Source organism: Stomoxys calcitrans, chromosome 3, assembly GCF_963082655.1.
Source record: "Stomoxys calcitrans chromosome 3, idStoCalc2.1, whole genome shotgun sequence".
Taxonomy (NCBI): Eukaryota; Metazoa; Arthropoda; class Insecta; order Diptera; family Muscidae; genus Stomoxys; species Stomoxys calcitrans.
The window spans coordinates 10,132,501-10,157,121 of NC_081554.1; the positions used below are offsets into that span (position 1 = coordinate 10,132,501).

Genomic DNA, 24,621 nt, shown 5'->3' on the forward strand with positions numbered 1-24,621 from the left:
TTGAGCCAAAAGTTTTTGACTTGTATTAAGGGGCATTCGAAGACCGTATTTTAAAAATATGACGAGTGTTATTTTGGGTATATTTTTTTTATTTTCCATCAATGTTGAAAATAGTGAAAAATGGGTACGTTTAAAACAGTGATTAACCTGGAGAAGCCCAGAGAAATCGTTATTATTTTATTTTTGATTATTCTGCACTTATAAAGTAAATCCTTCCATACACAAAATGAAAAATGGCTAATTTCTTTAACTATTTTATATCTCGATAAAACTTGAAATCAGACCAAAATAACTAAAATTTTTGATTTTTTTTTCAAAATCGAAAAAGGTCAACTTTGAACGGCCGTATGTCCTAAACTAAAAATCTGACATTTCTGTGGGTAGCATTTTTAAAATCGTTGGAATGAATTAGGTGGAATTAGATAGGTTCTTTCAAAATTTCGTAGGCGCACATGAAAATTTTGATTTTTGTGACCTGTTTTGTCGGCCTGCACCATAGTGCGGCGTGCTGCTTTATAACTTATTAACACTTGCAAATGTTATGTCTCTTTTATTTCATTCTTCAAAATTTAATAAACTCATTTTGGCATACAAATTTCCCAGAATAAATTATAAATGAATGCTCGTTTTAGAAACCACTAAAAAACAGTGAGTGAAAAAGCTAAAGTTTAAACTCAAACAAATATTTTTGTGTTGTTAAGTTCTCATGGTATTTTTCAAATACTGCCAAAAGACATGGGGGAGAAAATCTCTACAGAATACCAACTTAATGAGCTGCTTGCTATGACCTTCGCGTGTGTCCTTTGCACACCAGCAAGTATGGAAAAAATGAAAGGTCAACTATTCATATGCACGTTTTTTTTTGTTAACTAAAAAAAGTATCTTCTGCAACTGTAGTCAGAGTAGCTAGTGAAATGGTTATAAACATAAAATTTCAATATAGCTTAAAGCATAAATAAACCAAAGTTATTAAAAAAAACACATTTACTTTATTCAATTTATTTGAAATTTTCTTAAATCTTCTTATATATAAAATTCTATTTGTGTTCGTTTGCTAGTTTGTCGGTTTGTTTGTTTGTTCCGTATAGACTCAAAAACGGCTGAACCGATTTCCTTGAAATTTTCACAGATTATGTAGGTTGGTCTAGAAGGAAACATAGGCTATATAATAGTTTGGTACCGAGAGGGGGCGGGCCCTCCCCCACCACAAAAGTACTACCTAAAAATAAAAGTGGACGGATCGGGACAATATGGGATTCAAATGAAAGGTATTAAAGAGTAGAGTAAGAATTTCATAATAAAAGTTGGGTCCTAGTACCTGGGGGGCCGTCCCAACCCAAAAACCCTTAAAAATATGTTTATTTCACAATAATGACAATATGGAACTCAAATAAGAGGTATTCGGGAGTAGACTTCGAATATGGTCAAGAATTAGGAATAGGACTTATTAATTATTGATAACGGAAGGGGCGGACCCTCCACCGTTACCCCAAAAACAAAACCCAAAATCAAAAGTATACCGATAGGAACAATATGGGTATCAAATGAAAAATATGCGGGAGTAGATAACGAATCCGACACGGATATATGGGATCCGTTTTCCTTATTCCGTATAGGACGAAAAACGGCACACACTGATCTTCTCGAAATCTTCGCATATTGTGTAGGTTGGTCTGGAAGGAAACATAGGCTATATAATTATTCGGTATCAGAAGGGGAACGGACCCTTCCCCTTATGCCAAAAACACAACCCAAAATCAAAGGTGGACCGACCGAGACAATGAAAGGTATTGGAGAGTAGAATACAAATATGGTATTAAAATTGGAGTCTAAGTACCCATCGGGCCGCCCCAACCCCAAAATTCCCCCAAACAGACATATTGGACGTTCATTTCAATATGGCGCTCTAATGAAAGGTATTCGGAAATAGATTTCGAATCTGTCATTCAATATCAAATCGAAGTCACGTCACCCCTCAAAACCGCCTTTAGACCTATTATGGCTATATGATACTTGGCTGAACCGATTTTCTTAAAATTTTCATAGATTGTGTACGTATGTCTGGAAGGAAACATGGGCTATATAATTTTTAGATATCGGGTGGAGGAGGACCGTCCCCTTTACCGCAAAAACGCCACCCATATCTGAAAGTGGTCCGATGGCCACAATAAGGGTATTAAATGAAAGGTATTGGAGGCCAGAACCCAGCGGGCCCCCCAAACCCCAAAACTCCTCTAAACAGATATATTTTAAGTTCATATCAATATGAAACTCAAATGAAAAGTATTAGGCAGTAGATTACAAATATGGCATAAATCATTAGGTCCAAGTAATGGGAGGTCGCCCACCCCTAAATACCCCCAAATGGGCATATTAGCCGATCATGGCTATATGGGACTCAAATGAAAGGTATTTGGGAGTAGATTACGAATATGACATTCAAATTTGCGTTCAAGTCTAGGTGGCGCTTTTGTCATAATGGGTTAATTGACCGTTGGGAATAAAAAACGAATTTGATATATATTTTCAGTGCAAAGTGCACTGTCTTTGATGGTGCATTGACTTGAGTTGCATTGCGTATTGATCATTATGTAGAATATTTAAGTACATTAATTCACAATTCTGACAACTGCTGTATACAACAAATGCATGACGGGGAGTTTCTCCCCAATGTTTATCAATATCACTTTTACAAAAGATTTTTGCTTGCTTTAGCTAACCATTTTCTTCATCTCATTGATTTAGAGTTTAAATTTAATATTCCTAACTTGAATATTTTTAAATTAATATTTCAACTATTGTTTTGATTTTTTCTTCTTTTTTAAATCCATAACAAAGCTTATTTATAACTTCTTTGTTCCTTTGCCGCTAAACTTCTGTTGCTAACTCCCTTTTTGTGTTCACCACTATTGCTCTTATAGTCGTTACATTTACAAATGTAAAGAGAAGATAACATTAAAAAAAAAAAACGTTGGCCTCTCAGAGATAACACTACTTCCTGTATTGTTTTGCATTGTTGCTCTTATCTCTTGTCTGTTCTCTCTATCTCCCTCATAATGGCAATTGCTGTAAGAGTACCTTCCGCAAGACTATCTCTCTCTCTCTCTCTTCTTGAGCGGGGTGACAGACTGACAACAGCTAGGTGTGACATTTATTGTCATTGTCTGCATTCACTATTGCTACCAAGTGCTTGGTTATTGACCTCCTTTGGGTCATTGTGGTGGTCACAAAGCACTGCCATTTTGGTATTCTTGCAAAATCTGTCGGTTAGTTTTGGATGAGTGTTGGGCTTGATGCAGCCTCCCTTAGCCACTTGTTTCACAAACAGATGCAAGACATCAACCACCTATTCACCTGTGATAACAACAACCCTCCAAACACACATACAACAATGGTGTGACAGAAAAAGCAAACCTTGGTTTCTTGTTAATGGAAGGAAAACCGAAAAAGGACAATGACTTTTGATTAGTTCGTAGTGATTTCACATTTAAATATACAGTCTGTTTTCTAAGAAGAGATTGCTTTTTAGCAATGCATATTGAGAACTTTTACTCGCATGTTGACAACTCTTTTATACCCACCCACGAAGGATGGGGGTATATTCATTTTGTCATTACGTTTGCAACACATCGAAATATCCATTTCCGATCCTATAAAGTATATATATTCTTGATCGTTGTAAAAATCAAAGACTATCCAGCCATTTCCATCCGCCTGTCTGTTAAAATCGCGCTACAGTCTTTAACAAAAGAGGTATTGAGCTGAAACTTTGCACAGATTCTGTTTTTGTCCATAAGCAGGTTAAGGTCGAAGATGGGCTATATCGGACTATATCTTGATATAGTCCCCATATAGACCGATTCGCCGATTTAGGGTCTTAGGCCCATAAATGCCACATTTATTATCCGATTTTGTTGAAATTTGGGACAGTGAGTTGTGTTAGACCACTCGACATCCTTCTTCAATTTGGCTCAAATCGGTCCAGATTCGGATACAGCTGTTATATAGACCGGTCCGCCGATTCAGGGTCTTAGGCCCATAAAAGCCACATTTATTATCCGATTTTTCTGAAATTTGGGACTGTGAGTGTGTTAGACCACTCGACATCCTTCCTCAATTTGGCCTAGATCGGTCCAGATTTGGATATAGCTGCCATATAGACAGATTCTCCGATTAAGGGTCTTATACCCATAAAAGCCACATTTGTTATCCGATTTTGCTGAAATTTGGGACAGTGAGTTGTGTTAGACCACTCGACATCCTTCCAGATTTGGATATAGTTGCCATACATACCTATCTCTCGATTTAAGGTTTTGGGCCCATAAGAGGCCCATTTATTGTCCAATGTCATCGAAATTTGGGACAGTGAGTTAAGTTAAGCCCCTCGACATACTTCTGCAATATGACATAGATCTGTCCAGATTTGCATATAGTTGCCATATAGACCGATATCTTGATTTAAGGTTTTGAGCCCACAAAAGGCGCATTTCTTGTCCGATTTCACTGAAATTTGACACAGAGACTTGTGTTAGGCTTTTCGACATCCGTGTCGTATATGGTTCAGATCAGTTTATTTTTAGATATAGCTACTAAAAAGAACAATATTTTGCTATACACAATTGAACAATGACAATGACTTGTACTTATTAGTATTTGGTTAAAATCGCAACATATTTCGATATAGCTGCTATGGGGCATAAGATATGCACTTTTCACCGGATTTTGAAGAAAGGTGGTTTACATATAAACCCGAGGTGGTGGGTATCCAAAGTTCGGCCCGGCCGAACTTAGCACGCTTTTACTTGTTTTTTTTTTTTTAATCTAGTTTCTACTGCATAAATTGCATTTAAAGTCAGTTTGCTTAGAGAGTACTAGATTTGTGGCAATCATAGAGGAAGTGTCTAATAAGCACAAATACAAAAGGAAGGTTGACCATGCGATAATAATTTCGCCATCATCTCAATATCAAAATGTATGTAGAGAGCTCCCCACATTATAGTGTTGTAAAGCCTTAATTCAAAAGTGTCCTAAGTAAAATCTTGACATAATCTAAAACAAATTTTTATTTCTTGTTGTAAAAATTTTCCTAATTTTTGTAACAAATCGTAAACTTCTCAATGAAAATCTAAAATTTTTTACGACTTAGCCTAATTAGTAAATAAGGCGTATCGAAATGTAAGTAAGCACGTGTGTAAGATCCGTCACACATCATCATTGCCTAATTAGGGCGATTTACAAAAAACTGCCTTTAAGCATAATTTGTTCAATTGTAGCATTTTTTCTCAGCTGATTTCTCACATGGGGCCGTCGACAGTTAATTTTCTGACCGCTTTGTTTTTTATGTGTGAAAAACAAAATGGTTTTACGAATCAAAATATTGTTTTCGTTTGTTTTTGATTTACAGCCATATTTGCTAATAGCGTTTAATATCAACATCAACACTTTGAGATTAATTAATATACTCTAATTAGTGTTCAGGCATGTATTTCATATTAAGACGGCATAGTTTGGCTGGCATTGTTGTTGTGTGCGTTGATCAATTTGGTGATTTCTGGTGATTTACCCTTGTCAAGTGAGACTGAATGGGTTTTCTTTCTCCGCAAATGTATTTCGCATGTGTTTTGTTTATTTAGCGAAAATCTTTTGACGTCATTATTGCAAAGTAACTGACCCTGACTATTTGTTATTTTGATATGAAATTTTTACAAAACAAAAAATATTCCAACTGAAGAAGATAAAATTGAAAACACTTAAAAAGAAACCACGTGAGCATAGTCTTGCCATTACCATTGATCGGTTGACGTCATAAACAGAAGAGATCAAAATCACGTGAGCCAAGGCTTGCCATTAGCATCGATAGGTTAACTTCATTACCTGACGAGACCTAAATAATTAGGCAGACAAACATTTCCAATAAATAAATAAACAATTTCTTAGGAAACACAAAATTCTCGATACTTGTGGAACGAAAATTTCTTTTATTAGGCCTTTTGATCTAACCGAATTTCATTCTCCCAATATTTCTAATTTGCTATGATGTAATGGAAAGTCATGCTCCTAGTAAATCCTAGATTTTCTAGAAATGTTAATTTTTCCTAATCCTTATTAATTCAAGAGCATTCACATCCTACCATCACACATCTGCCATACGCTTGTATAAATGGACGCAGCCATGTGTCTTATATAATGGTAAATTATATTATTTACGTTGATTACTTTTGACGCTCTTGCTTCCCTCTTTATCAATTTGTCTCCTTGGCCATATGCTACGGCGTAATCCTAGGTGTTAGACTGGCTATAAATGAAATTACATTAATGTAATACAAAGAAAAACAATGGAACTGTTGTTCTTGTAATTCTTGGAAGACGAGTATACCAAATTGTTATTAACAACCATCGATGAACTATGGCCGCATCTAAGACGTAAGACTATGACCTTTTCTAGACAAAATAGAAATAAGTTTTAGCCATTGGGCCAATCTATACATGTCAATACACTGAGAATTAAAAAAATTATTTTAAATTGAAGAAAAAAAAAAATTAATAAAATAAAATGAAATGAAATACAACTAAATAAAATAAAATAAAATAAAATAAAATAAAATAAAATAAAATAAAATAAAAAATAAAATAAAATAAAATAAAATAAAATAAAATAAAATAAAATAAAATAAAATAAAATAAAATAAAATAAAATAAAATAAAATAAAATAAAATAAAATAAAATAAAATAAAATAAAATAAAATAAAATAAAATAAAATAAAATAAAATAAAATAAAATAAAATAAAATAAAATAAAATAAAATAAAATAAAATAATATAAAATAAAATAAAATAAAAGAAAATAAAAGAAAGTAAAAGAAAGTAAAAGAAAGTAAAATAAAATAAAATAAAATAAAATAAAATAAAAAAAAAATAAAATAGAATAAAATAAAATGGAATAAAATAAAATGAAATAAAGCAAAATAAAATAAAATAAAACAAAATAAAATAAAATAGAATAAAATAAAATGAAAAAAAAAATAAAATAAAAAAAATGAAATTAAATAATAAAACACAAGTAAAAAGGCATAAAGTTCGACAGGGCCAAACTTTGGATACCCATCACCTCGGGTATATATGTAAGCCCCCTTTCGTCGCAATCCGGTGAAAATTGGATAACTTATGCGAACAAATTCGGCACGGACATTGAGTGGTCTACTAAATATAAGTCACTGTTACTGTCACATGGTCTACATGACAGTTATATATAAATGCAGTCCGATCCGAAACATATTTGGGACGGATGTCAGCAGACCTAAAACTACGCGCTGTTTCAAATTTCAGCGAAATCGGTTAAAAATAAAGCTTTTATGGACTTCAGACCCTTTATCGGCAGATCGGTCTATATGGCAGCTATATCTAAATATAGTTCGACTTCAACTATATTAAGCTCCGTGATCGGAAAGCTCAAAACAACTCACTGTTTAAAATTTCAGCAAAATCGGGTAATAAATAAAGATTTTATAGGCTTTAGACCCTTTATCGGCAGATCGGTCTATATGGCAGCTATATCTAAATATAGTCCGATCTGAATCATATTTAGGTCCCATGTTGAGAGGCGTAAAACTACTCATTACTTAAAATTTCAGCGAAATCGGATAAAAATAAAGCTTTTATGGGCTTCAGAACCCTTATCGGCAGATCGGTCTATATGACGGCTATATCTAAATATAGTCCGATCTGTACCGTATTAAGGTGAGATGTCGGAAGGCTTAAACTAACCCACTGTTTCAAATTTCAGCGAAATCGGATAATAAATAAAGCTTTTAAAGGCTTCGGACCCTTTATCGGCTGATCAGTATATATGGCAGCCATATCTAAATATAGTCCGATGTGAACCATATTTGGGTCCGATGTTGTGAGGTCTAAATCTACTCACCTTTTCAAATTTCAGCGAAATCGGGTAATAAATGAATACCGTTCGAAGCCATCAATACAACTTCCAACAGATGCACAGAATCATGCGTTCACCATGGGAGTAGTGTAATTGTGTAGACAATAAATCTGCGATTACATAAAAACACATGCATTGGGGTAAAGTACAGCTAATGTTGTTAGCTCAATGATCGGAGATTTTCTTTGCAAATGGGAAAGGAAAGCCATTTGCAAAGAAATTCTCTGATCATTTAGCTTGTCTCGAAAGAGAAACAAACAAAAATTTCGAAATTTAATGATCTTCGCCCTAACAGACAAAAAATTTGAAAATGAAAAAAAAATCTGCAGAGCCCGGCGGGGATTCGAACCTGGGCACACGGTGTAACAGCGAGAGCCGTTGCCGTTATCTAGCGTTCGAAGCCATCAATACAACTTCCAACAGGTGCACAGAATCATTTGTAGCATGGAAGTAGTGTAATTGTCGCAGAAAAAAGTCTGTCATTACACGAAAACACATGCATTGGGAAAAGTGCAGCTAATAGACAGGGTTGTCAAGCGTGGTTAATGTGGTATTTGTATCATAGAGGCGTTTTCGCAATAAATACGATTCAAATACAACATACCAACGCGCGGCCCTTGAAGCCATCACACCTTGTATGGTTGAAAAGTCTTCTAACCAAAGACGAAACGCGCTCCATTGTGGTTGGTGTGTTGCGAACTCTGACTTTCCATTTGCAAAGAAAATCTCCGATCATTAAGCTCGTCTCGAAAGAGAAACAAAAAGAAATGTAAAAAATTTTGGGTAACGCCAACAATGGCAATACTATTTTTTCACACTTTACGATTTTTTTTTTTAATTTAAAAATATTTTTGTAAGTTTTTTTAAAGGGATTTAAAATGCTCAATAACCTGGAGCCCCTAGAATGACTCCTACAACTTTTACCCCACATATTCGTGGTGTGAGCAAAATGTTCTTTGATTTCCGTATATTGCCCATTTGCCGTTCAATTTCACTTGGGGGGAGGGACACAGACTACATGTTCGTTTTACTGGGGGTATGCAAAAATTAGAATTTTTTTGTCGAATTTTTGCGACATTTATTTCTTTGAGTGTATTCTCTGATTTTCTTTTATTGTGCCTTTATTGAACATCAAGCTAATGAAGATTAACGATTTGAGTCCATCATCTGGATATGAACGTAGAGTTAATGTCCTTACAATACAAAAGCTTAACATTTTGACATACCGATTTCTTAAATCCGGCTGGGTTTTCACGATAATGCTAACAATGGTGGATTTGGGACATGTGGAGGAGCATTTGCGACGATTGGAATTAGCCGAGGCTGTTGAGGTATTGTCCGCACTACTGCTACTGCTGGAACTGGTATTGTTGAGATCAGTCTCTTCCTCAGTTTCTTTGTGGGTATGGGACGAGTCAACACCACCACCACCACTATTGGGGGAGGTGGCAATGGTTAGATTGATATCAGCAGCCTCAGAAGTGTTGTCTTCTGCTATGACAGCTCCGGCATTGGCATGCGGGTGTTGTTGTGTTTTCATGTTGAAAGTGGTTGTTGTGTGGATACAACACAAGGGAAGGGCAAAATGTGTGTTTTCTTTTCTTCGATTTCTTCAATTCTCACTGTTCCCCACTTTCTCTTTTTGTTTCCCTCTTTCTCCTTCTGGTTTTCAAAAGTAAATTGTCTATTGTGTGGTTGTATATGGATTTGTTATTGTTCCGTGATTGAGAAAATCAGTTTTCGAATTTTTTTGCTTCAAAGAACGTGGGTGCAATTAATTTTCCAAACACACAGCTGCTCTTTTGGGCCTTTGCTTGCTGCTTGTAGGTACTTGTGTTGCCTGTATCCTGCAGGGATGAAGGATGTGCGTCTCCTTACTGACAGTTTAAACAGGAAGTTAGTCAACAACTAGGGGAAATTATGGGAATGCATTCTGATGGTTGCATGTATGATGTGCATGAATGGTTAAATGGGTGGTTGGAGGATGATGATAATGCGGATGGTATTTGTGTTTATGAAAATGAGTTCAATAACATCTCATAGTTCATGCAACTGAACCGCATAATGCAAACAGTGTGTCAAAGGGTTTTGTTAATGATGACATGACTGAAAGTAAAAAGGTTTGAAACAAAATGTGAATCGTTGTTTGATGGTGAGTAATGAAAATGGTATAGTTTATGATAAACAAAAATTAGAATAGTTGGTTTGAAAATCAAAAATTATTAGTTTTTAGGAAAGAAAAATAATTATTCCACATACACCGATATTCACAAAACTTAATGCAGCACAAAATAGAGTTATTTGACAGTTCTATAAGGGAAATTTGTCAAACCAACCTACTTTAAATCTGCATTTAGTTTTGTACATACCATTGTAAAGTCTAAATAACATTTCTTTGTTGAGTGGTTCTATAGGATAGCTGACAAAAATTGTTACCAAGTTTTCACTGGTATTTCTGTCAAACTGAGCTATAACTGTGTGATATTTGTTTAATTGACAGCTGATTATTTTGTTTACATGCCACCAAAAGCATTGGCTTTAGAGTCTATTTAAAAAGGAAGTTATTCTTGATGGAGAGTTTTACTGTTGGCGAACTCAAAAAATCAAAGTGAATAAAATGTTGATAATGATAGCGTTGCCAAACGCCAAAGTGGTGGTCCTTGATCATATTATGTACAAATTTCGAGGGGCCTAACACGAGTGAGTTTCAGCAAATTCGCAGCTATATTTAAATATAGCCCGATCTAGACTATACTCGGTGCCGATATCGAAGGGCCTAAGACAACTTACTACTACCACTACTAAATTTCCCATGAATATTCCATTAAGGAACAGGGGATACTTTTTATACCCTCCACCATAGGATGGGGGTATACTAATTTCGTCATTCTCTTTGTAAAACTTCGAATTAGCTAAGTCGGATTAGAATTACGCCGTCTAGAGGCTCAACAAGTAAAGTCGTAAGATCGGTTTATAGGGGATCTATATAAGGTTTTAGACCGATTCGAAACATACTTAGTACGTCCATGTAATGTCAGTGAAGACGTTACAGTACAAAATTTCACACAAATCGGAAGAGAGTTACGCCATTGAATGTCATTGAAGACGTTACAGTACAACATTTCAGGCAAATCGGAAAAGAATTACACCCTCTAGGAGCTATATCAGCACTTTAAGATGTCAAAAATACAGCGGCTGTGCCAAATTTCAGCAAAATCGGATAAGAATTACATCCTCCAGAGCTTCAGAAGTAAAATTGGGAGATCGCTTTATATGGGAGATATTTCAGGGTTTGAGCCTACTTGAACCATACTTGGCACGTAAATTTGAAGTCATTTGGGAATTCATTGTGCCAAATTCTAGCAAAATCGGACAAGAATTGTGCCCTCTAGAGGCTCAAGAAGTCAAGATCTGAGATCGGTTCTTTTACAATCCCAACCGATCTATACTAATAGGAAATATTTGTGCAAAATTTCAAGCGCCTGGGTTAACTGTTTCGAAAGTAAGCGTACTTTCGACAGTCGGAATGTCAGGACGATCAAGAATGTACATACTTTATGGGGTGGCAGATCAATATTTCTAGGTGTTATAAATGGAATAACAAAATAAGTATACCCCCATCCTATGGCAGGTCAATATTTCGAGGTGTTATAAATGGAAAAACGATAATAATGAATCTCTCTCTTCCTTCGATGATAGGTGTAAAAATGTTGTCATATCTCTACAGAACGTGGGAGCGGGCCCAAATCGTTGATTTCATTGGTTTTCAGTGACTAATAACTGGTCCCCAATTTATTCATATGTCCGGGGAATATATATCTTCGACATATTATAGGAAGTGGTCAAAACTTTGAGCCGGTCATTTTACTGGTTTCTTTAAAAATTTGGCCATTTCACCGGTTTCAAAAACTGGTAAAAATATTGTATTGGTAAATACACTTTTCTCTTTGTTTCTGCTTTGTCTGCAAACATTTCAAACCATCCTTTATCAACTGTATAAAAAATCCTTTTCTCTGTCTTGGTTTCAATGGCACCCTTTGTTATTTTAGTAACCTTTATACTTAAAAGGTTATTCCACTTTTGTATTGTCCTAACATGTTTACCGACGAATTTTTTTGTTCTTCTTTGTTGTGAAGCTTTCCCCATCATTCAAGAATAGGATATTATAAATAGATTTTTTTTGCATCTTTTTTCAATTCATCACAATCATAGCACGCAGATTTTAAATAATTTTCTATAATCTATTGCCACTTTGAGACACTGTAGTTATAAACAAATATTAAACAATAACACAATAACGACAAATGGAGTAGACGACACTGTAGGTTCTTTGTGAACCACCTTTCTTTGTTTCTTTTTTTTGCCTTACTTTTTTAACAGAGACACTCAAGTTCAAGAGTTGTTCCCCAAATTTTCAATGGATCTCATTTAAATATACATATGTATTTAATAAAAACTGAACTATTTTTTTTTTCTATGAAACAAATCACTTTCCACACAAAAACATATCTCTCTTTTGTTTAAAACAAAAATACTACCGTCCCGCTTTGTTATTCCTTTCTAGAAAAGAAACATCTCTCTCCGTTGCGTTCTTTCTTAGGTCGCGCCGTGTACTGAAGTTGCAGTTACCCAAATCGAATGCATTGAGCAGAAACAGTCGATGTGCAGGGTCTTTATCATTGCTTGCACTAGTATGCTTCTGTGGCATCTAGCATCTCACTCTCATCTACAAACAGGCCGCCAGTCATCCGAGGCCGAGCGAATGTCTGTTAAATACAGTGTGCTTGCACTAAAAATGCGTTTTGTTATGTTTTTGATAATGGCTGGCTGTTGCTGCGCCTCACCAAAAAAAAAAACAAAAACAAACAAAACTTCAATACATCACAACAACAATGGATAATTGATGCACATGCATGTTTCTAATTGAAGAGACTTCAAACAGGGAGAGAGAGATAAAGAGAGTACATTTGAGAGAATGCCTTAGCATTACAGCTGATGTTTTCTAAGTAGTAGTACTTTACTTATACGCATTATTTTGGAAATGTTATTCTCCCATATGCAGCATTATGTGTGTGTGTGTGCCTGTGCGTATTTATGTCTGTCCTCATATGACCTACAGAGTTTTTGTTGTTTTTGTGAAGAAAGTAAATCTTCAATTTGTGAGATTTTTATTTATTTTGTGAGGGAAGGAAAACAGAAGCGGGGGAATAAAGATATGAGATAAACATTTTGGGCCTAGGAAACTTTTGGTGAATTCAATAGTAATAATCCTCGTTACATATGACTACAAAGAGTTGGGAAAGAATATATCTGTCAAGAGGGTTTGGTTGTTAACAGTTACAAACAATTAATAGTTGGCAACGCACAAGACAAGACATTCGGTAGTTACAGAACTGCACTACAAATGTTTGAAAATTGTGTAGAAATGACAACTATACATAAAACGAAGTTCTGAACAAATAACCAGTGCAGCATTATGAAGTTCATCTACACCTATGATTGCCATGGTAAGTTTAGTGTGAGTAACCGAAGAAATACCTCTGTTTTGAATGTTAAAATTAAGTCTAAATAAATTATTTATGAAAATATTTATAAAAATTCTAATGAATTTCATTCAAGTGAATAAACATACACCTACTGGCTTAGATGTACGTCCATAGTGGCATGGGACGGATTTATATCCACATCCTTTTTTCAACCTAACCCATTCAAGAGAAATGGCTTACATGTTATGCAAGTCCTAATTAAAAGTTTTCCAAATGTTTTCACATTTGTTCTCAGATCGTTGTGACAGGTTGGTAAACGATGTTACCACTTCACGTCGAATAAATAAACTTGGCTAACCTGTTAGGGTTTTATTTTTTTCTGTATGGATTGCGTTTGTCTATTGAAATTGACAAATTTGAGATTGTTGCTGAATTGAGCAACACTAATTAATATAAGATTAATATAAGCTAAGATCTAAATTATACTATTTCTTATTTAGTCTGACTCTAGAATTAGTTAGAAAGTTACTATGTTAGTCACAAAACTTAAGGTATTTGAAATAGGTTTAATTGACATATTTCCTTTATGTTTCTGTCAAATAAAAAAAATCTTGATGGTGCTTTTCCACGTTTTCCAAAAATCTCACAAAGCCTCCCATTTTTATTATTTGGAATAAATGTAAATTTAGGCCACCGCTGTGCAGAGCTTAGCATGTCCGCTTATGGCACTGAACGCCTGGGTTCCAATCCTGGTAAGAACATCAGAAAATAATTTTTCAGCGGTAGTTATGCCTCCTTATGCTGACGACAGTTGTGAGGTTTTTGTGCCGTGGATAAACTTCTCCCCAAAAAAGGTGTGGCCTGCGGCACGCCGTTCGCATCCTTATCATTAAGCTTAAACTTTAATCAAATAACACTCCTTGATATGTGATATGTTTGCATTTTTGTATATTTATTTAAATATAATAAACCAATTGCATTCCATCGTAATCCCAAAGCCTACATGTTATGTCCCCCATATGTCTGTTTGCATATGGTAAAGTTAAAATGTATCGATTATCGACTTACTAAACGGTATAGCATTGAAAAAGAAATGGGAAATGAAAAATGTCTAAATCATTGCATTTGTGGTTAGATGGCAAAAGGCAGTATTCTCTGAATTCAAACTAATACTGGGGGTAGGCTATTGTCATCAGTATATGTATTGTCTTCAGCATATAAGTATTGTATGAGGCCACCGTAGCGCAGAGGTTAGCATTTCCGCCTATACGCTGAACGCCTGGGTTCGAATCCTGGCGAGAACATCAGAAAAAATTTTCAGCTGTGCTTAGCCGCTCCTAATCCTGACGACATTTTAGAGGAACTATGCCATTTGAAAAAATGATGAGGCAGTTATATAAAAACTTCTTCCCAAAGAGATGTCGGCACGCCGTTCCGACTCGGCGTTTGCATTTGCTTTGTTGCACAGAACATGTGATTCTGCTTTTCAATACAAAGGCCCGAGTTCGAATCTACTACTTACGAGCATGTTATTGTGAACTCGATAAATGGAATTAATTAAGTTATTAAGTAAAATTACTAACACCACCTTAACAGGTTAAGCTCGAAGATGCGCTATATCTCTCCCACTGTGTAACGTTGGTAAACTTGGTGTTTAATGCTGGAAGGTAAAAACATGTAGTTTCAATGGTCGTACCATATGATCGAATTTGTAATTCATTTTAGTACATGAGGGCGCCTCGGTAGCCGAGTTGGTAGCGTGCTTGGAATACCAGTGCAGGGGTCGTCGGTTCGATTCCCGCCAGAAGCTTTGGTCTGTCGCTACTGCGGTATCACAGTGGACCTAAAATTGTCTTAGTGGGTCTGTAAAGGACTGCTGCTCTTAACTAACCTAACCTAGTACATAAAACCATTTCCGAAAAAAACACTTATGATAATAACGGCATATAATAGTGATGAATAATACTTTTTATACAAACAAAATTTCTCAAATATATCTCTAGCTACCAGAATCCCTTTAAAAAGATCTTTTATTTTGTCGCACGTAGTTAAGAAAATCTTTTGTCCTAAAAACATTCAATACTCTGTGCTTATTGTGGGACATTTATTTACGTCACTACTTCTACCATTGCATTGGCAAGAAAATCGTATGCACAAGTCACGTATCGTATCCCGTATTTGTATACAAATACAAACAAACGACTAACAAAAGATAGAGAGTAAATATTTGATTTAGTTTTTTTTTTTTTGTAAAGCCAAATCGAAAAAATTTGTTTGATATTTGCCGGTACACTTGGACGTACATAAAATTAAATAGATATGGGAAATAGCGTCACCTTAAACGCAATATAGAAAATTTGAACTTAGCTGGGGAGACACACAATTGATTATCTGCCAAATTACAAACTGCTTAAAATATGGTTATTGTTTCCATATCGTTAAAGTAGCTGAATGCAATTATTTGAGGCGAACAATGAAACCAAGTGCAATGATGCCCACCGATGATTAATAATTAATTGTTATGTGCCTATGATGAGAAACAGACAGAGTTCATTTTTAATTAATAACAACTTTTGGGGCATTTGCACAATTTCTTTAACAAGGGCTTACTATCCACAATAGCATGCATAAATCATGTACAGCAATTCGTTTACATTGGAATATAAATAATCAGCAAACAATTGGTGTATGGCAAACACTTGCTGCAATTTTATTGAAAAGGCCGATCACGAAATTATTTGGTTTGAACTTGCACATGCCTGCATGTGTGTGTATAAAACGTAGTATTACAAGTAACAGGGAATACCAATAATGAATAGTTATTCCACAATTTAAAAGTAATTAAAATCGCTGCGAAATTAAAAAAAAAAACAAGAAGTTATAAATTCCGTCTATCAACTATGTAGGTGCATGCACTACTATTTAGGTTCTTACTTTTGTTATTCATTTTCTCTTCCTCCGGGTATTTACATTCTCGCCACTTGTTTTCTTGCTTCTCTTTTGAGAAACATAGAAGAGAGCTGTAGCATAACAGTTCTCTTTCTTAGGGCGTTATTACACAGAATTTAAAGTTATGTTTTGCTCAGCGGGAGCATATACAGAAATGTTAAACAACATTTATGCATAGTTATTATGTTAACATACCTCCAGTAGGCCAACGGCAATAGACAGACAGACAGACATAAAAAATGTTAATGGCAGTTGCAGGGGTAGCATAAAGGTAGACAACATGATAGAGGGTTAGAAATAAAATCAATATACGATAACCGTGTTGGATACAGTTTAAAAACACGAGTGTTTCTGTGCGTGTGCGTGTGTGTGTGTAAGTGGAAAATTAAAAATGTTTTGGGAAGCTCCATGCAATACCTTCATAGAAAGTTAATGACCAAAGTTTGTTAGCAGTTAAAAAGGCAGAAGAATGTTCCAAACAATCCAGTAATGAGTTGTGTGGTTGGTAATGAAAGCGAAATAATTGTTCAAATATATACTGCGGCATAGGTGGTACTTTTGGAAAGTTTTGGGTTAACTGCGGCTAAAAACCCATATAAACAGTTAGATGTTCGGTTGTAAAGCATTTAATCTCATGATTTTTTGCAAAGAGAAACTAATGCAAGTATGAGTTTAAGCCAAAGTTTGAGATGAAGGGAAGTTGAGATATGCACTGCATAACTTTGTCGGCTGTTTTTGAACATGCAAATTGCAAATTTTGCCCATGAACATTCCACTAAGGAACAGGGGCAAACTTCTCACATATCAATGAGTGCAGCCCGATTCAAGTTCAATGATAAGGTACCTCTTTTTTATAGCCGAGTCCGAATGGCGTGCCGCAGTGCGACACCTCTTTGGAGAGAAGTTTTACATGGCATAGTACCTCGCAAATGTTGCCACCAACAGGAGGGGAAAACCACCACCGAACATTTTTGTCTGATGGTCTCGCCAGGATTCGAACCCAGTCGTTCAGCGTCATAGGCGGACATGTTAACTTTTGCGCTACGGTGGCCTCAACTATTGTACACAAGTCAAAATTTTCGCCTACGACGCTGAACGTTTTTTTTTTTAAATCCTGGCGAGAGTATCAGAAAAATATAAAGAAATAGTGGTCAAGCTAGTAGTCAAGCTCTTGCATTTAAGTCAAAAAAAAGTTACATATCATCTCACGATAGCGCTCACCATTCATAGTTACGTTACGATTCGCATCTTTTTTGAAGAAGTACGGTCCAATGATACCACCAGCCCATAAACCGCACCAAACTGTGACTTTTTCTGGATGCGTCGGTAGCTCTTGCAATGCATCTGGCTGATCTTTTCTCCAAGATCTGCTTATTTACGTACCCATTGAGCCAAAAATGAGCTTCGTTCATAAAATGGAAGAAGCACGCTATGAATTTTCTAAACAGAGCATACATTTTAATAATAAAATTGAATAATTTGCAAGCGTTGTTCGTTTGTAAAACGATTGAGGATTTAATTATAGACCAAACTGAAGATGTTTGAAAGTGAAACAAAAACGAAACGTGCATAAGCTGTTTAGAACAGTGTTGCCAAAAATATAATAGCTAAAAAATCACCCTTTATAAACGAATACTGTTCTATTTGAGGTTTTTTTTTATAGAGGAGTTCGAACTTCGTTCCGTTTAGAGATACGTCTATTGAGAGGAAGTTTTGAAGATTTCCAGCTTTAGTGGGAGAATAAACAATGCTAAAATTTTTTTTTGTGCCGCAGTGGACTTCGTATAGAATGATTTGTGGTGCTAATAATAAGTTTTCTTTACTTGAAGACTAGTGTACATTTATGCCCATGTAAATGCAAAAATGCTAATTTTGCCCATGAACATTCGGCTAAGGAACAAGGGCAAACTTATCACATAACAATGAGTGCAGCCCGATTCAAGTTAAAGTTTAATGATATAGGACCTCCTTTTAATAGCTGAGTCCGAACGGCGTGCCACAGTGCAGTATCTCCTAATGGTGCCAGTATTAGGAGAGAAAAACCATCGCTTAAAGTTTTTTTTGATAGTCTCACTAGGGTTCAGTGTCGTAGGCGGACATGCTAACCTCTGCGTCTCTTGACCTCCCATAGTCCCTTGTATCATTTAATTATACCGAATGTCATACTCAAATTCTTCCTACTTCCTATCAGTAATTACCACGTCTTCTGACGAGCTGGACTTCATCATAGGATTTCGATGTTCCACAGTGTTTATATACTCATTCGTCGCCCACGTCCTCGAATATAATCGTGTCGCCCGAAACCCCCCGGATTAACCTCTGGATCGTGCCATCCTCAGAGAAGGTGTTTATCTCTTTCTTACACGCCAATACTACAATACTAGTGACCTGATCGTCCTGGGTGTTTTTGCCGTGATGACTAGCTTACTGTCCGTAAATGTTCACATTCGACAAGTGCCCAGTGCCCTAGTGATATGTGAGAAGTTTGCCCCACCTTAGTGGAAAGTTCATTGACAAAATTTGCAATTTTGCATAGTGGTAACCAAATGCGCCCTGTGGCATTTCTCGCTTATCTGCATGTCATGGAACACACAATTTATCCACCTGTCTGCTCCAGCTGGCCCGGTCCACCTGGTACTAGTCTAAAGATTGGATCATTGTGTCGGCCCGCACATAGTCAAAAGCCACCTCGATGTCAATTCATACCGAAAATGCGTTTTCATCGAAAGCCTCAACATATCCTCCGCTGTCTTTGCTCCCACTCCTAAGTCGTCAACTAACATTTCACTTAGGAGATGTGTTTTTTTGAGAAAAACCTTTTTCATTTTGGTGGCGTCATTGACTTTATAGATCCGTTCGCAGAAATGCTTCCAGTACGGACGTTAGTGAGGGAATAGCTAATGTTAAAATTTGTTTGGTTTGAACCCGCGGTGGCCTGTAGGCCTTTTTCATTTTGTTTTTGTAGACCCGTTCGCAGAAAAGCTTCCAGTAGGGACGTTAGTGAGGGAATAGCCAATTTAAAAAGTTGTTTGGGTTCGAACCAGCGGTGGCCTGTAGATTGATTGGTTTCTGGTGCTTATGATATGATCTTTCTTCAGATGATGGCAAATTTGGGAGTTACAAACATTTTAAGTTATTTTAATGTCCTCTCTAATCAGATTGAGGCTTTCTACTGGCTAGCCGACACGAAGTGTTTTTAATTCAAAGATCAATTTTTTTTGTGTGAAAATGGTTTTTATTGATTCAAATGCCAAATATGTACGGAAGTAATCTTAATTTCAGAATCCATTCACTTTTGCTCGATATGACTACCTTTTGCCGTGACTATTGCCATGAGTCGGTAAAAAACCGAGTTGTAAGCTGCGTGAATGTATTTTAGTCCATTCCCGTACAATAGTTTTCTTAGGCGCATCCCTACTGGAATATTTTTATACCAACCACCATAGGATAGGGGTATACTAATCTAGTCATTCCGTTTGTAACCCCACCTTTAGAACCCCATAAAGTATTTGTATTCTTAATAGTCTCGACAATCTGAGTCGAACTAGCCATGTCCGCCCGTCCGTTCGTCTGTCGAAATCACGATAGAGGCCGAACGCGTTATGCTAGCCGCCTGAAATTTTGCACAGATACTAAGTATTGATGTAGGTCATTGGGGATTGCCAATGGGCCATATCGGTTTGGATTTGGATATAGCTCCCATATAAACCGATCCCCCGATTTTACTTCGTGAGCCCTTGGATTCAATTGGATCAATTTTCATCCGATTTGCCTGAAACTTTGCATGCTCTATTCTGTCATGACTCTTAACAACTGTGTCAAGTACGGTCCAAATCGGTCTATATAGATATATAGATATAGATCCCATATAAACCGATCTCCCGATTTGACTTCCTGAGCCCCTTTAAGCCGCAATTTCTGTCTGATTTGGCTGAAATATTGCACATAATGTTCTGTTATGACTTCTAACAACTGTGCCAAGTAAGGTCCAAATCGGTGTACAAGCTGATTTGGCTCCCATATAAACCGATCGCCCGATATGATTTCTGGAACACCTGGAAGCCTCAATTTTACACATAGTGTTATATTATGACTTCCAACAACTGTGTCAAGTACGGTCTGAATCGGTATATAACCTGATATAGCTCCCATATTTTAGCAGAATCCATGGTGAATCCAAGATTCGGCCCGGCCGATATTAGCACGCTTTTACTTGTTTTCCTTGATCTCTACAATAGTTCAAATATAATAGGATTGGCATTTCGCGAATTGGTCAGTTACTGTGTTGACGGAATGAATTGCGAAATAAGAGTTTTTAGACATTTTTGGTTTCCACGTGCTTTATATGATGGTACGTCTATGGTCTACGACCGATACACAAACATTTTGTTCACTTTGAGGTATTGGAGTTCGCCAACGGCTGCGATATTCCAGCCAAATATAACGCAATCACACTATTATGCTTAAGCTTCATCACGAAAATTTTTTTTTGTAATAAAATTGGAAGAATGTGCTTTTGGTGGCTTGTGAATAAAAAAAATGGGATGTGAAACTGTCATTTCTAGTTTGACACATATACCAGTGTGAACCTGTTAAAACTTCCTTCTGCTACGCTGTACAGCAGCCTTTGGCAGCCCTATACGTTTAAAGGTGTTAAAAGTCTGAAATCAACACACAAGGGACATTGCCACATAGACTTGGAACACCATGGCCATCAATAATATATCATTTTTGTTGGGGCTAGATTCCCTAAAAATTTCAAATGACAAAATAATAAACCCTTATCCCATGGAGGAGTCTTTAAATATCAATGCCTTTTCCATTTCATTTAGTTGAACCAAATCTCATTAATGTGGCAACAGTATTAAATTTGCTCAACCGTTATTGAGAATTTTTCCCATTTGTGCTGATTATGGTTACCGCATTAAGCCTTTAATTTGAAATAATCACATCATTGCGAACATTAATTTGATGGCATAAAAACACACTTCTAGAGCCGTAGTCCCAAGGAAAAAGAGAGAGAGAGAGAGAGAAACCATATTGCCAGGAAGTCTTTTGAATGGAAAAAAAGCCCCAACTACATGTTGGTTGATGAAACCCAAAGGATTTTCGTTTATATCATCATCACAAACAGAGCCGTTTTGTGGCAAAAACATCCATCACACATGCCGCCATAGTATCAACACCATGGCGCCTTAATAATAATAAGACGAATAAAATGATACACATAAATAAAAATAATTTTGTGCAAATTTTCAATACCACAATTGAAGTCTATGGATTTGGTGTGTGTGCAAGTGAGTATTGGTAGCCCCAATACACAGCGATATTGAAGGAAAAGTTGGTGACACTCTCACATTTGTACATTACATCCTAGCCCGCGAGCTTATGGTTTTGTATACGCACAATAGCGTGCGTGTGTATTTGCCTATCGCCGGTTTTAGTATGATTCCACGAGATGAGATGGCAGCCTAAGGACTATCATCATAGTTTGCCTTTTAATTTTTCCTAGGTTTGCTTTACAGGAAGCCTAATCAAGCAAGTCAAGTTTATTTCAAGGTTATCAGGCAAATACCCTGCGACTGTGGGCCCAGTGTAAGGGATATTAAAAAATACGTTTGTTGGTAGAGCCAACGACGAATGTCACTAAAATGTCCCTGTTCAAGGAAATCTGTTTCCGATTTAAAGAATAGTAGGAAGTGGAATGCCATAGAAAATTTAAGCTAGATTTTCATTTCAACTAAGCTGGCTGCTATGTGCCATATTTAAATAGCATGAAATATTTATATTGTATATGAAGGTTAGGTTGAAAATATGAATTTCTATAAATCCATGATATCATCAGCATATTCCCTCATATATGCTGATGCTAAGGAGACGTGACTTAAAATTGTCTTGGCTGTGTAGAGACGAAAATCCTTGACAAAGCTTAAGCTTATGGCCTTTGAGATATAGTTTTCTTTAGTTGCGTCTGTTAGTCTGGCTAATGACGAGTGGTTTAGATTAAATTATTTCAAGTTCAAGGGTGAAAAGAAAAACAATATTTTATTTCAATACATTCGTCAGAGAAAAATGTTAAGTAGACAAGTAAAGGGTAGGGTGGCAAACGTTAGCAAATCCTTGCAAAATGAGGAGATTATAGAAGAATTTGTTAACACTTTATGTTAGTAGAAAAAAAAAAAAAAAATTTGCCCAATTCCCCAAATTTGGCAATGTTCACATCCACTAAATCAGACAAGTTCTCAAAGAAATTAGAACCTTAAGTTGTATTCCTTCTGACTGCAAATGCGGGACACCCATATGACATTGACGTCCTTACAGCTTCTGCAAAAGTCGTTATTTGCATCCTTCAGTCTGTCAATATGTTTTCCGATCTGGCAAGGACCTGTCATGATGAACACAATGACTAAGACGTCTGTTCTACCCAGCGACGGCAAAGCGATAGACCTCTTCAAGTCTAGACTAGGCCATGTGACCATATATAAGTTGTTGCCCTTTGGGCCTGATATTAATGCCAATCGTCCTTATATCTCAGCCATTCCATCACTTCTTCAATTGCAAGAATCTCCGCTTGATGCACACTACCGTAGATGGGCAATCCTCTCGATAGTCTAAAGTTATGTTACAATTCGCGACATCTTTGTAGAAGTACGGACCAATGATGCCACCAGCCCATAAACCGCACCAAACTGTGACTTTTTTGGATGCATTGGTAGCTCTTGCAATGTTTCTGGTTGATCTTCACTTCAAAATTGACTATTCTGCTTATTTACGTACCCATTGAGCCAAAAATGAGCTTCAAAATTCAAAAAATTAAAAATTCAATAATTTGCAAGCGTTGTTCGTTTGTAAAACGACTAATGGTTAAATTATAGACCAAACTGAAGATGTTCGACAGTGAAACAAAATACGAAACGTGCGTGAGCTGTTTAAACTAGTGTTGGCAGAAAGAAAATAGCTAAAAAATCACCCTTTAATGTTGTGTTTTATTTTAGAATTATCGGTTATTATTGTCTGCATCTTATCGATGACTATACAGGACAACTTTGCATTAAAATTCTATCCAAACCATCTGACTTGGCTTTTAACCCGATTGAGGCAGTGGAAGAGGAAAGCCAGAGATCACAACACACACCAAGCACTATTGGACGCGTTTCGTCATTTGGTTAGAATACCTCATCGGCCATATTAGGTGTGGAGGCTTTAAGGGCCATACATTGGTATGGCCATGTCTACGACGATGGCCATTGAAGCCTCCACACCTAATATGGCCGATGCTGATATCCTCCTATACAAAGGTAACATCTAGCACCTCCATAGTTTCTGGATAAAAACCACGTCAAATCCTCCTGCCATCAGAATGATCTTTATTGCCGTCGAAGCAGCCTTACAATGGTGGAGATTTATCTACAGAAATCAGACCATAATCTGGATTCAGAATTTCCACCACTGTTGCGTTAGCCTCGTCTTCTGAGTCGACCAAGAGTTCATCCTCACAAGATTCGTTCGATCTTGTCATTATGAATTTCCTTATGCAGCTGAGAAAGCATTGGAACCACCCTTCCTCATGATATTGTACACTTGCGGTGTGGACGATTCCTCCTCAGATGCGTCACTAGCTGCTGCTGCCGAAGTACCTTTTAGCGTCCTTCCCCTCTGATGCACACCTTGAGTCCATTCCAACCGGATGACCCACCTACACATGGCCTTTAAAGTTTGATCGTGGCAGTGGGTTTTTCTCCTGCAAAACGCCAGACTTTAGAGATGTGGTCCATAATTCCTCAGACAATTGTTCAGTAACAAATGCTGAGTCGTCTCCTGCTTGCCTAACCCCACCTCTTATATACACCTTTAGTTCAATCCGAAAGATACAACCCCTTCAGATTTGTTGAGGTCTGGGAGACAGCCGGAGTTTAGTCATCTCATCCAATCTGTCAAGCTTCCAGTCGGCGATTGAAAGATTGAGATTACAGCCCCTTAATCTCCCAAGTAGGTGGCCACTGTTACGCAGAGAATAGCATGTCTGCTTATGACGCTGAACTGCTGTGTTCGAATGCTGGCAAGAACATTAGAAAAATTTTTAGCTGTGTTTATCCCCTCCTAATGCTGGCGACATTTATGAGGTACTATGCTATGCATAGAAGCTATGTAAAAGCTTCTCGCCAAAGAGTGTCGCACTGCGGGGTGGCGTTCGGAGGAAAAAAAGGAAGCCCCTTATTATCGAGTTTACAACTTGAATCGGACAGCAC

At 36.6% G+C, this 24,621-nt stretch overlaps 1 protein-coding gene across 11 annotated transcripts in view; it reads right to left on the reverse strand.

Moving 5' to 3' along the window:
• LOC106082568 (electroneutral sodium bicarbonate exchanger 1) overlaps positions 1 to 24,621 on the reverse strand; it is a 132,035-nt gene that overhangs the window by 93,032 nt on the left and 14,382 nt on the right. For 3 of the 11 annotated variants that reach the window (XM_013245171.2, XM_013245162.2, XM_013245163.2), the window contains exon 1: positions 9,164 to 9,720. The exons of 1 other annotated variant lie outside the window; for it this stretch is intronic. In XM_013245171.2, the coding sequence (XP_013100625.2) occupies positions 9,164 to 9,477 (314 nt within the window). In that variant the 5' untranslated portion in view covers positions 9,478 to 9,720. Of the gene's footprint in view, positions 1 to 9,163; positions 9,723 to 12,306; positions 12,326 to 24,621 lie in introns of those variants that run through there. 7 more of the 11 variants (XM_013245160.2, XM_013245161.2, XM_013245159.2 and 4 more) reach the window with 4 other exon arrangements.